General features: G+C 35.5%; 1 protein-coding gene across 6 annotated transcripts in view; it reads right to left on the bottom strand.

Moving 5' to 3' along the window:
• Positions 1-12,476, bottom strand: part of rapgef2b (Rap guanine nucleotide exchange factor 2b) — a 357,783-nt gene that overhangs the window by 39,614 nt on the left and 305,693 nt on the right. For all 6 annotated transcript variants that reach the window (XM_059964949.1, XM_059964950.1, XM_059964952.1 and 3 more), the window contains 4 exons: positions 10,313-10,696; positions 6,560-6,771; positions 4,803-4,926; positions 476-699 (listed from right to left, as the gene is read on the bottom strand). In XM_059964949.1, the coding sequence (XP_059820932.1) occupies positions 476-699; positions 4,803-4,926; positions 6,560-6,771; positions 10,313-10,696 (944 nt within the window). The remainder of the gene's footprint in view (positions 1-475; positions 700-4,802; positions 4,927-6,559; positions 6,772-10,312; positions 10,697-12,476) is intronic.

Raw genomic sequence — 12,476 nt, 5'->3', positions numbered from 1 at the left:
ACTGACTTCATGCCCCGACAGCTGAAACTTTTACCATGCTGCTAATGTTTCCATAGTGAAGACTGATGCAAGCTACTTATTTAGCTTATGCACTACTTCACTGTCCCCTATTACTACCTCCCCAGCATTATTTTCCAGCAGTCATATATCTCCTCTTGCCTCTTTTTTACACTTTTATGTATCTGAAAAAACTTCTGGCATCCTCTTTAATATTACTGGTTAGCTTACTTTAGTATTTCACATTTAGCCTCTTATTTATGTTTTTTTTATAAAGTTACCTTTTGTTGATTTTTAAAAAGCTTCCCAATCCCCTCACATCTCAGTAATTTTTGCTCTATTATATGCCCTCTCTTTGCCTTTTATATTGGCTTTGCCTTCTTTATTTCTTATAATGCAACACCTAATAAAATTTAAAAATCTGCTTAGCCCAATTGCTAATTTTCTCGACAATTAGAAAAACAAAGCCATGACTTACATGTATTTGTACTTGGCTCACACTGAAGTGACAAAGCCTGTAGACTTTCTTCATCCATATCCAGGCTAAGATTTGCAAGGTACTGTTTTACCTTCCGTGCCATCTGTGCATCTTCATAGAGTTTCTTAGCATTGAGAAAAGAGCTGCGACGTACCCGTTTCTTGTGTCCCCCTGTCTGTACCACATCTAACACAGCAGCATTTGTACTGCCTTGGCTAAGCGACCTGCCCAAGGGAGAAAGAGAGAGAGATGCCGCTGGTTTCAGGATGGGAGGTCAAAGACTGAAACATGCAAAAGTCAGATCAAGGTCAGTCTTGTTCAAGCAAAATAACACATGCCTCATTCCAGTAGGTCAGACAGACAAATACAAGAGAAATTAAGAGTGAAAGGAAACTAAACCCAGCAACTACTCTGCAGATAGCCCTATACTACATCATGTTGACAACCAAAATTTAAACAGCTATAAGCATCTCTGCTCACTAACTTGAAAGAGGCTACCACTCCAGCAGAAGAGTTGGAGTAGGCATCAAAGTTCATGCACGACTGATGTTAAGTAGCAGTTAAAATAAATCCTTACATTATAAATAGAAGATTTCTAGATTTTAAACTAATTTATGATCGGAAAATTATAATTTAAACAGCCCCATTCAAAATGAGCAGCAAATTTATCTCTACATAAAGAGAGTAAAAAAAATACTAGGTGCACAGTCCATCACTGGCTAAGCTTAAAAATCACACCAATAAAAACTTTAGCACCTATCTGAATGGCCATATATATTGATAAATATTCAGAATAAAATACTTTCACCACATTGGAGTACTTCACAATTCTGTGATGTTATTTTAATGTAAAAGTGAATAAAAACATAATCCATTTTAATATGTTTATTAAAATATATGTGCCAAATATTGTCGAGAGCTAAAATCTAACATTAAGCTGAACTACTAATTGAATCAAACCTCATGGCAACCAATAAGTCCCTAATGCTGTAAGAAAGGGGAGAAAATATTTTGTAATTATAGTACCTTTGTACACACAAAATTATGACTGCCGTTAAAACAATTAGTATTTACAAAACTTTTATATTCTGTGAATAAATGCCACTTTCAAACCATTAAGTACACAACTTCAAAGTATATGCCTTAATGGTTTTGAAATTACTGTTTATGAAGTATTTTCCAAATGACCACTGTAAACCTCAGTAATGTTAGAAAAGACTCATGTGAGTAGGTAAAGATCATCCAATAAAGCCAGAGCACAAAAGGGTTAAATTGAAAATGTCAAAGCATAAAGGAAGCAGCAGAAAGGAAAAAATGCAAAATGGCAAAAATGTCCTTTGAGCCTGCAATACCACCACTTACCCCAGACTTCTCCATTTCTTCTTCCTGTAATTGAGAGCCATGAATATTGAAGCGTGGGTATAGGAAGAAAGACAGAGAAAGATCACAAGCTCAGACAGAAAAGACCAGATCTCAGACATGCAGTAACAAAAGCCAAGGGACATAACATAGTCCAGTCATTTCAGTCATCACAACACACAAAAGTGACCATGATCAATTATGCTAATTCAAATTAAATAACTTTCTTGTCCAGTCACAGTAAAAATGGAAAGTAACTTAATTAAAATTACAATTTAATAGTGATATGCATTAGATTTTTATATCTACCAACCCAGCAAACTTGTTGGGCTGAGTGATCCCTCCTATGGAATGTAGAACTCAACTAAATCTGAAATTGTGACTGCTGCACATTACAGAAATGCTGGGTAAAAATTTGTCTTCATCAACAGCAAAGGCACATTTCTATATTTATTTATTTCCACCTCATTGAAGGCAAATGAAAAAAACTATCCCTAATTTCAGTGATGATTCAAAAGTTGTACTTTAAAAGCAAGTGGATAGAAAATAGAAACTTATAGTGACTTGCACTAAACAGAGTGTTGGCCTTGTACAATCTTCTGAAACTTTCAAATGATTTCAACTGAACTGCAGTTAAAATCATGGAAACAGGCCCCTCAGTTCACCATGTTCATTCTGGCTCCTTGGTATCCAACCACACTAATGCCGTTTTCCAGTACCCAATCAAAATTTGTAAATGTTGTGAGTACTTATTTTATCATCCACCAGGAAAGGGAGAAACTTCTGAGTTGCAGAATGCTGCTACTACCATGTGTGTCCTTAGGACAATGTACAGGAGTGAAGTTTCTATCCTGTACTCTCTTCAAGAATACATTCTCATTTTGGTTTATTCTAGACTTAATGGTTTGAAAGCTATCTTTTCTTAATGAAGCCCCAAATCAAGAGAAACTAAATCTATGTGGAGCCCTGAGAAACTCAACATAAGATCTGATCCTTCTGTCACACAACAGCTCTAGAGCTGTGAAAATGAAAATATTAATCCTCATGTTTCTATGAAAACTTGGTGAATAAAAATATTTATGTATCTGAAACAACAGAAGCTGCTTATAAAATTCTTTAGATGAATGAGCTTGTGTTTTCTGTTTTCTGTCTGTTCGCATCTGCAGCATATAATATTTAAGATTCTGGACTGAAACCTTGAATGACCCTTTAAAATTGACCTTGGTCGCCTACTGTTACAAAGACAGGTGGAAAAATAAGCTCTGATGAGGACACAATGTGTCTGCAAAGAAATAAAGACAGGTATGAGAAATAAAGGTAGTGTGGATGGAGCATAATATAGAGAAATGTGACATAATTCACCTCAGTAGGAAGAAAAGACAATTAGAATGTTAAATTATAAAATTTTCTTCAGATCTGTAGTCCTTGTGGAAGAGAAATAACCTGACATGCAGGTAACAGCATGTAATTAAGAAGGCACTTGAAATGCCAGCCTTTAATGGAAGGAAGAATGGAATACAACAGTAAGGAAGCTTTGCTATAATAGCGTAGGGAATTCATCAGACCACACCAGAATTTTTGTTTTTTTAAATTTGAGGATGGATAGATTTGCCTTGGAAGCAGTTTAGAGAAGATTCACAAAAGTGATTACTGGGAAACAGTTTATGTATTAAGTAAGATTAGACCAGTTGGGCTTATACTCATTGGAATTTTGTAGCATAAGTGGTGTTCTTATTGAAGTATTTAAAATTTATCAGTATTGAGACTCTTAGGGAATCTCAGCTCATGACAGATTTTAAAACAAAGTCTTAGGAAAATGGTATGACTGTGTAAAACACAGATGAGAATTTATTTTCACAGAAGTTTGTGAAGTTTTAGAACTCTCTAGTCCAGAGAGTTTTCAAAGCGGAATACTGTATGCGGAATACTGAGATAAATTTTTGGATTGCAGGTAATTCAAGGGCTATAAATTGAAGCTGAATTAAAGATCCTGATCATCAATGATCTTACTGCTCTTACATAATATTCAAGGGACAGGAAGGCTCACTCTTGTTTCTCACCTTTACTTCTATCAGCTCTTTACACCTTTCCATTGATTAAACTGCCAAAGTTGTAAACCAGAGTGATTTAGCAACTAGAAAAGCAAAACCTAATTAGTATTAAACTTAAATACAACTAGAATAACAGTTTCCAGCATTTATGGCATTTTGATTTTCAAGGTACACTTTCAATAAAAAAAACTTTTATAAATTTTGTTGAAATCTGCATGTGTTAACTTCTGAATACTTTCAAGAAATACTTTGTTGAAACATAAATGCATTTCAGAGGCTTTTAGAGATTCAGCTCCACCTTTATTTATAATTCAAGTACAAGTATATTTCAGAAAGCTTTTCATCATGGAATTATTAACAGCTGACTCTTGGGCAGGCTTTCTAATTTAGCACTACCTTGGGGCAAAAGATTGACCTGCTTTAGAACATCTAAAAGATCAGAACGATGTGTATGTCAAATGTAGGGTAGCATACAAATTGATCAGACATACAAGACAAAAGGAGCTTTGGGTGCATTCAATTATCTCCTATTTAAATTTATAAAATTTGATAGAATTTTGAATTGTAATTCACTGTTTGCTAATGCAAGACCTTTATAGGGTCACTATATACGATAAATATTTCAACGTACCCTATGCTGAAACTCAAAAATATTCAAGATGCCATTATTACAAAGTAATTATGATTAATAACTGTAACTGAAGATTCTTTCACTTATATCAAGTAATTATCAGCAAGTTATAATTAGACAATTTACTTTAACATAAACATGTTTTATAGCATTATCCCAGTTGCAGGTGCTGATTCAAACCAACAGGAATGATTTTTATGAACAAATAGTCTTTTTCCTTACAGTTAAGCCCCTTCTAAATGGTTCAGAATACATCACTGTGAATTTGTGTACCTTGAAAACTAACCTTGTTCTGAACATAACAGCAGGGTCCATATTAACTGAAGCCATACGGCCAACATGACGGATTTCCTTAGCAATCATCCGTAGCTTTTCAAAATTGACCAAACCCTCTACTTTAGAGTCATTTCCTAAAGGGAAAAAAGTACACAATAACACCCGAGAAGGAAACAAAATACAGTCAGCCCTCCCTATCCAGGGGGATTGGTTCCGGGACCACCCACGGACACTAAAAGATGCTCATGCTCAAGTCAGTGGACTTTATGACCCGGCGGAGCACTGGAGCTTATTTAACCTGTCTCAGTGCGGTGGACTTTAGGACCCAGCAGAGCTCCGAACCTTATTTAACCTGCCTTAGTGCGGTGGACTTTAGGACCCGGTGGAGCTCTGGACCTGCCACCCACAGTGTTTTTGTTCCAGAAAACGATCACGATTGAAAATAAAGTGGAAATAATAAAGCAATCAGAAAGAAGTGAAACGCCATCGGTCATTGGAAAAGCGTTAGGTTACAGTCTGTCAACAATCGGAACGATTTTAAAGGATAAAGTGAGAATAATGAAGCATGTGAAGGCCCTGCCACAATGTAAGCTACAATTATTACTAAGCAATGCAGTGGTTTAATTATTGAAATACATACATTTCTTAAGTGTTTTATATGCATAAAGTAAAATATATACTATATACTAAGACAAACGTTTCTGACTAACTGATGCTAAATAATACCGGATACACCTGCTCCGACTTAAGAGAACTTCTGGTTTGCTTTCCTATTCTCGATCCACAGTAACCTATGCATACTCTCCCATATATCTCTAGATTGAATGAAGAAATTTGGCCTGTACCCTAAAACCTTCATTAATTTTTATAGGTGCACTGTAGAAAGCATTCTTCTAGGGTGCATCACAACCTGATAAGGAAGTTGTCCTGTCCAAGACCGGAAGAAGCTGCAGAAGATAGTGAACATAGCCCAGCATATCACACAAACCAATCTTCCATCCTTGGACTCACTTTACATCGCACGCTGTCGGAGCAGCGCTGCCAGGATAACCAAGGACACGACCCACCCAGCCAACACACTTTTTGTCCCACTTCCCTCTGGGAGAAGGTTCAGAATTTGAAGATTCATACTGCCAGGTTTGGGAACAGCTTCTTTCCAACTGTGATAAGACTACTGAACGGATCCTGACCCGGATCTGGACCGTACCTTCCAAATATCCGGATCTGACTTGCACTATCTTACTTTCCCTTTTCTATTTTCTAATTATGATTTATAATTTAATTTTTTATTTTATTTACTTTGATTTGTACTTCAGGGAGTGCGAAGCGCAGAATCAAATGTCGCTGTGATGATTGTACACTCTAGTATCAATTGTTTGGTGACAATAAAAGTAAAGATTACTTATAATACCTAATACAATGCAAATACTATGTAAATAATTGTTATAATGTATTGTTTAGGGAATAATGACAAGGGAAAAAAAGTCTGCACATGCTCAAACAACAAGTGCTGAAGAGAGAACTTCTGGGTTTTCCTGATCCGCGGTTGGTTGAATTCGCGTATGTGGAACCTGCAGATATGAGGGGCCCACTGTAGACGTTATTTTACAGATTATAATTGTTCATTTAATATCCAGGGGAGGACAAAGGATCAATTAAGGTCGAAAAGATAAATCAGGAAAGACTGAGTGTTGGCATCAAGCTTGAGTTTTAAAGTAGTGGCAGAGGGGCAAGGAATGAGTCATATTTTACTAATAAAGAGATTACCTTCATGCAGAAATGTTAAGTCTTTTTTGATCACTGGGAAGAGAGGAATAATAGGAGGCTGCAAGTTCTGGTTATTGAGAACATTACGGTATTTAGCCATATTTCTGGAGGGATCCAAGAGATCCTGAAGATCCTGAAATAACTTCTCATATTTGCTTGGAAGCTTTTCCCATGTATTACGTAGTCGTGCCACTGGTGCAAGGTACAGACCACTAGATAATGAAATCACAAAAACAATTACATTTGGCATTATTGACAATAGAATTCAAATAAGTCGTTTAAGTAAACCAGTAACAAAACAAAATTGAACATCTTATTTTTTAATCAAATCTTGATGCTTTAAACTTTAAAGCTCTAGATAGATATCTTGTTTCTCTCTTATTCTAATGAGGCACTGAATTATGACTTGTTGAAACAAAAAACAGTTTATAATATTTTATAATTTATAACATCACTTTATTTATAATTTATGTTATAATAAAATACAACATCACATATAATATTCAATTTATAATATCACTGAACTAAAGGAACTACAATTGAGAACTTCCCTTTAAATTAAATATGTTGCACAATATAAATATTTAAATTCTAACAAAATAATGAAATAAGCAAATATTAAATAATCAGTAATCTATTTTATAAAACATTAAGTTTTGTATAATAAACATGAAAGGTTGTGATTTTTGTAGGGCATAGATTTGAAGAAATTTTACTTGTTAGCACTAAAACTTGCACTGTTATATAACAAGTCTTCTAACTGTTCAAAGCAAAATTAAGACTTTGAAATTTATTTAAACAGTAGCATTTTACATTTAATAATTCCCATTTCCCACATTAGTAAAAGCAAAGCATACAATCATATCTTACAAGTTTACCATTAAACAACACATTTCAAATACAAATAAACTTTTGGCTAACTGTGACTGAAGAGTACCTTCGTAAGTGAAGAATTACAACAATTTCAGATTATTCTACTGACCAATAACTTGAAGGAAAATATGCTATTGCTACTGACTGATGGTCAGCCTTCATATTAGCATAGAAATGCAAGAGATTGTAGATGCTGGAATCTAGAGCAACAATCTGCTGGGTCAAGCAGCATCTGTGATGGTAGGGTGGGGAGGGGAAGGAACTGTCAATATTTCGGGTCAAAGCCTTGCATCAGGACAGAATGTGGAGATTGAAGTTTGTTAGTAGAAAGGAAGGAAGGAGGAGTGGCAAGTCAGGAGCCAGTCAGTGACTGGTAGATCAAGAATAAAAGAAAGGATGATGTCTAATACTACCTCCAGCCACCCCTCCCTCCACTTATCCTAGCTATTGTTTTCCTCCACCCATCATCCACTTGTCCACATCCTTCAAATCAATTCCTGCCCTTCCCCTAACTACACATCATCCTTCACCCATCCTCAGGCTACCTTGTCTTACCAATCCTCCTCTCCTCTTGTTACTGTCTATCTTCCCACTCCACACACACTCCCAATACAGGTTTTGACTTGAAGCACAGACAATTCCTTGACCCTTGAAAGATGCTGCTTCACCCACTGAACTCCACCACCTGACTGACTGTTCCTAAACATTACTGTAACCTAGAAATGGTAATGTCAGATACAATTTTTCATCAAGCAATTTCAAACTAATGCATGACTGTAGTCCAATACAGAACATCTTTTCTATCCCTTGTAACACTTCCACCAATGTTCACAAAGAAAAACACATTGGGTGTGATTACTTAAGTGTTCCCATTTAAGTGTTGCACAGTGTTTCAAAGAGCTCAGTTAACAAAGTGAAAACTTATGAAAAAGTATTAAACTTAAGAGCTCCTATGCAGATGTCTTCCAAACACAGACAGCTGCTACATTAAGCATTTATTTCTAGAATTTATTTTCTATTAGCTATAAGTATACTTCTATTTGCTACTTTTCTATGCCTTATAATCACATTTTCCTTAAACTCATTCCATTTCAGTTTTCACCCTTATTTTTGTTTTCCATTAGTAAGCTCATTGTTGGGATAAATGCATTATTACAACCCATTTCATTACTGCTAGGTTTTAAATTCAATAAAGCCAATCATGACTCAAAGAACTTAAAATAGAATGATACAGTAAAATCTGTAATGGAATTTAAAGAAAAATATGATTTGAACATGATAAGAAGGGAAATTGTGCTCTATTTAACAGCCATCTTGTTAAATTACTTTATTGAGAATATTACAAATTTTACTTCAAACTAATAGGGATTTTACAGACAATGTGTATAGCAAATATATTTAAAATCCCTTAATGTAAGACAGTAACATACAAGAGTTCTGTCTCATTATTTGGTTTTAAACCTTTGTACTCACTTATTTTTAAAAGACTTGCATTTTGTATATTAGGCTTTGCAATGTCTAAGAAATGTAACAATGAATTTTATGCCCATTCATGGTCTTTGGGGTTTAGAAAGAAAACAGAAGCCAAAGAAGATTATATTATCCCTCATGCCTTTCCCACCAATTAATAAGACATTGATTGGCTGATTTACCTCAGAGTCACTTTCCTTCACTAATACACACCACTTAATTTGCTTAAAAATTTATCCATCTCTTGAATATTCTCAGTGACTGAACTTCCAAAGTTCTTTTGAGTAGGGAATTCTAAAGGTCACTTGCTCTTTGATGAAGAAATTTCTTCTAATCTGTTTGGAATGGTGACCCCCTGGTTCTAAAAGCCCAAGCCTGGTGGAACATTATCTCTGCATCTCTTTTATTGAAACCCATAACATTTTTGTATATTTCAGTGAGATCACCTCTTTCTTCCGAAATGAGAAGAGTACATGCTCAGTCTGTGACCATTTCATACAAAGCTGGCATCCCAGAAATCAGTTTGGTGAATCTTTGATGCACACTTTTAATTGCAAATGTATCCTTCCTTGGTAGGAACATCTGACAGACACTCAATAAACTAAATGCAGTCACACCACAGCACAATATAGTTGGAGAAATGCTTTTATCCTCCTGTATTTGAACCCTCTTGCTAGAAGGGTTAACATATTGCTTATCCTCCTAACTGCTTGCTGTATTCTCCATGTTGATCTTCAGTGATTCATGCACAAGGACACCAATGTCCCTTTGAACACTAACCTTCAATCTCTCAATGTCCAAATTGGAGGATCTTATGTTTTCCCATATTGTATTTCACCTGACATATTCCTACCGTTTCCTTTATCTGCCCCTTTTTTCCAAACCAATTCTTAGAACAATCTTGCCTGTCTCACTTTGCTGTAATAATAATATCCGTGCCTTTGCACATCCAGTCCCTAATCCTGGAACTCCGTTCTCCTTGCCTCTTCTTAAAATTAACTCTTTTATTTAAATCTGCAAATATTCCTGCCACGATTGCAAGTTATTACCTTTAAATGCGTGAGAAGGTGAAACGATGAAGAGTAGTCGTAACTTAGCGACTGGACTTCATGAGGATGGCAAATCAACTTATGACTTTTTGCCTTGTTATACTAATCTATGATACAAGTACTTCTGAATTAACCTGTTACGGCTTTCAAACTGTTCAACAGATTTTAGTCATCGTAATGTATTCCTACTTCGACTGGTCTACAATTTGGGATTGTGTATGGCACTTCCATTTCATTTACAACAAAATGTAATCTGTAATTTGCCCATTATTAGTATAATCCTTCCTAAAATGAATGTAAGAATTAAGTATTATAAAGAAAATAACTTTTAGAAATAATAAGATCTCTTACAGATTATTACCTGATAATTGCAAACATGGAGTTAAAGTTTTTACATTCTCTACAGTGTAGTGCCATCTTGATAAAATGTTTAATTATCTTCATTCTTTTCAATTGGTTTGTCTCTCGAAGAATCTCTGTTGCAACCCAAAATGTTTCCTGATTTATAATGTTCTCAAATTTTTTAAGATTGGCACATTCAGTTTTTGACTTAAGTTTGAACAAGTCATCAATGTATTCTGTGGGTTCAATGTTACGAAATAGCTCGAAGTTCCTCATGGAAAGCTGGGTAGCAACTTCAACAGTACTTAGCTGCAGCAGTACGATATGACTTTCCCGGAACAATTCCTGAGCATCCTCATCTGAACACAAAGTCTCTGTCTCCATGTTATTCTTCAGATAGTACCTAAGGGAACACACAAAAAAAATCAATATTAAATTAAAGAGAAAGCAATACACCAATAATCTGACCAGAATAACTTAACAGATATGTGCTGGATCTGAATATTTAATTCTTAGATTGAACTGTTTAATTGTTATTTTCTGTGCAGTTTAACAAATAATTTTCTACAAATAACTGCCGAGTATTCTTCATAATGGTAATGATATAAATATGCAAGTTCAGTATATTCCCCTGGTGGTATAATACTGGTATGATTCTGAAAGCTTCTCGGTACTGCATTATTTGAATAAGAGCCATTTCATTGGTTAATTCTTATATTAAAAATTTAAATGGAATTTTCCTTATTTCTGTAGTATAAAAGTAGCTGACCATGGGGCCAGCACCATCTTATTAGCTCATTAGATCTTAGCTGTCTGTCCCTTCGCTTAGTAGATCTCTAGAACTATCTGCTTCAATTTTTCTTTGTTCTATCAACTCTTTTTAGAACAATCCTGAAGCAACAGCTTTTGTGCCTTTTCTTTAACCTTGCCTTAAAATATCAGAATCCAACATGGGTAAATTAGTGATTTTTTTTTTCTATTTATGTCAAGAACTTTAAAAACCTCTTATACCATTTACAATTCAAACAGAAAAGCAGATTAAAAGCTATATGCTTTTACAAGCAAACAGCAGTTTGTCTGATATCTGTACCTCTCTCTATGATCATTTCTTCAACTAACTTTGAATTTCCTGTGGAACAAGCCATGTTAAAATGGGAAAAAAATGGACTACTGTGCTTCCGTGGACACTTCAGCACTTGCTGATAGCTAGAAACATTGCAGCAGGAACAATGTAAAGCTAATAAAGGGGAAAAAAAACCCACATATTGAAATATTGGAAGTTATTCAGAAGCATTTGAGCCAACGTAAACCTCAATTTAAATCAGAAATAGACATACTACTGCATCTATACATAATCCAGCTATGGTAATATAGTAGATTCCTGTTAATTGGGCCATCAGCTAATCAGGGCAGCCGCTTCTTTGTGACAACTCTTTGCTTTTATTTGGGACACTAACTGCTCAATTGGGACAAAAGACTGCAGCCAAACAATTTCTAACTAGTATTAGTCACATGTGCTTGTGTAGTTGTTAGACACTACATTATGCTTAGAGCAAACAGTTTTTAAAATAGCATAGCACAGTTGCCTGTGTTTATGTACAAAGAGCAGTGATTTTTGTCACTGATAGTTTGTGAAAACTAGGCAGTAAGAAACTTCAGAGCTGTTTTGATCACTGCGATTTCAAACATTCAGTCTTGAAAATGCCAGAAACTGCCTGGAGTGAAAATGAAATGATTTCACTACAATTAGTTGGAAGCTATGAAGAATTTGAAAGTATCACCAATCATTTGAATGCTAAACTTTGGTCTTGACCGAACACCAAGCTCTCACCTGTTGCCCTATACTCTGGTGCACTGCTTCAACAGGCTAGAGAAATGCCCGTTCAAGCATGCACCAGTCAGCACCTGTGGGCTGGCTGGAGGAGATCTATGTAGAGAGTGAAGGCATGACAAGTTACAGAAGTAGTCATGGTCACCCAATGCAACTAGGGAAGATCCCAGTTGTAACATCTATTTGTACCACTGGACCCAGGCTTTCAAGGTCATGAGAGTGGAAGTGCACCAGTGCAACGGCATTTCTACTTTAAAAATCTCCAGCAGAGGTTTCCTGTCATCGTGGGATACGACAGACAGCCACCAGTAGTGTTCCAATTTGTTCTGCATTTCATTTAAATACATCTTGC

This window comes from Hypanus sabinus, chromosome 3 (assembly GCF_030144855.1).
Source record: "Hypanus sabinus isolate sHypSab1 chromosome 3, sHypSab1.hap1, whole genome shotgun sequence".
NCBI lineage: Eukaryota > Metazoa > Chordata > Chondrichthyes > Myliobatiformes > Dasyatidae > Hypanus > Hypanus sabinus.
Note: the sequence above shows the minus strand (reverse complement) of the source record. Positions and strands in the feature narration are given on the sequence as shown.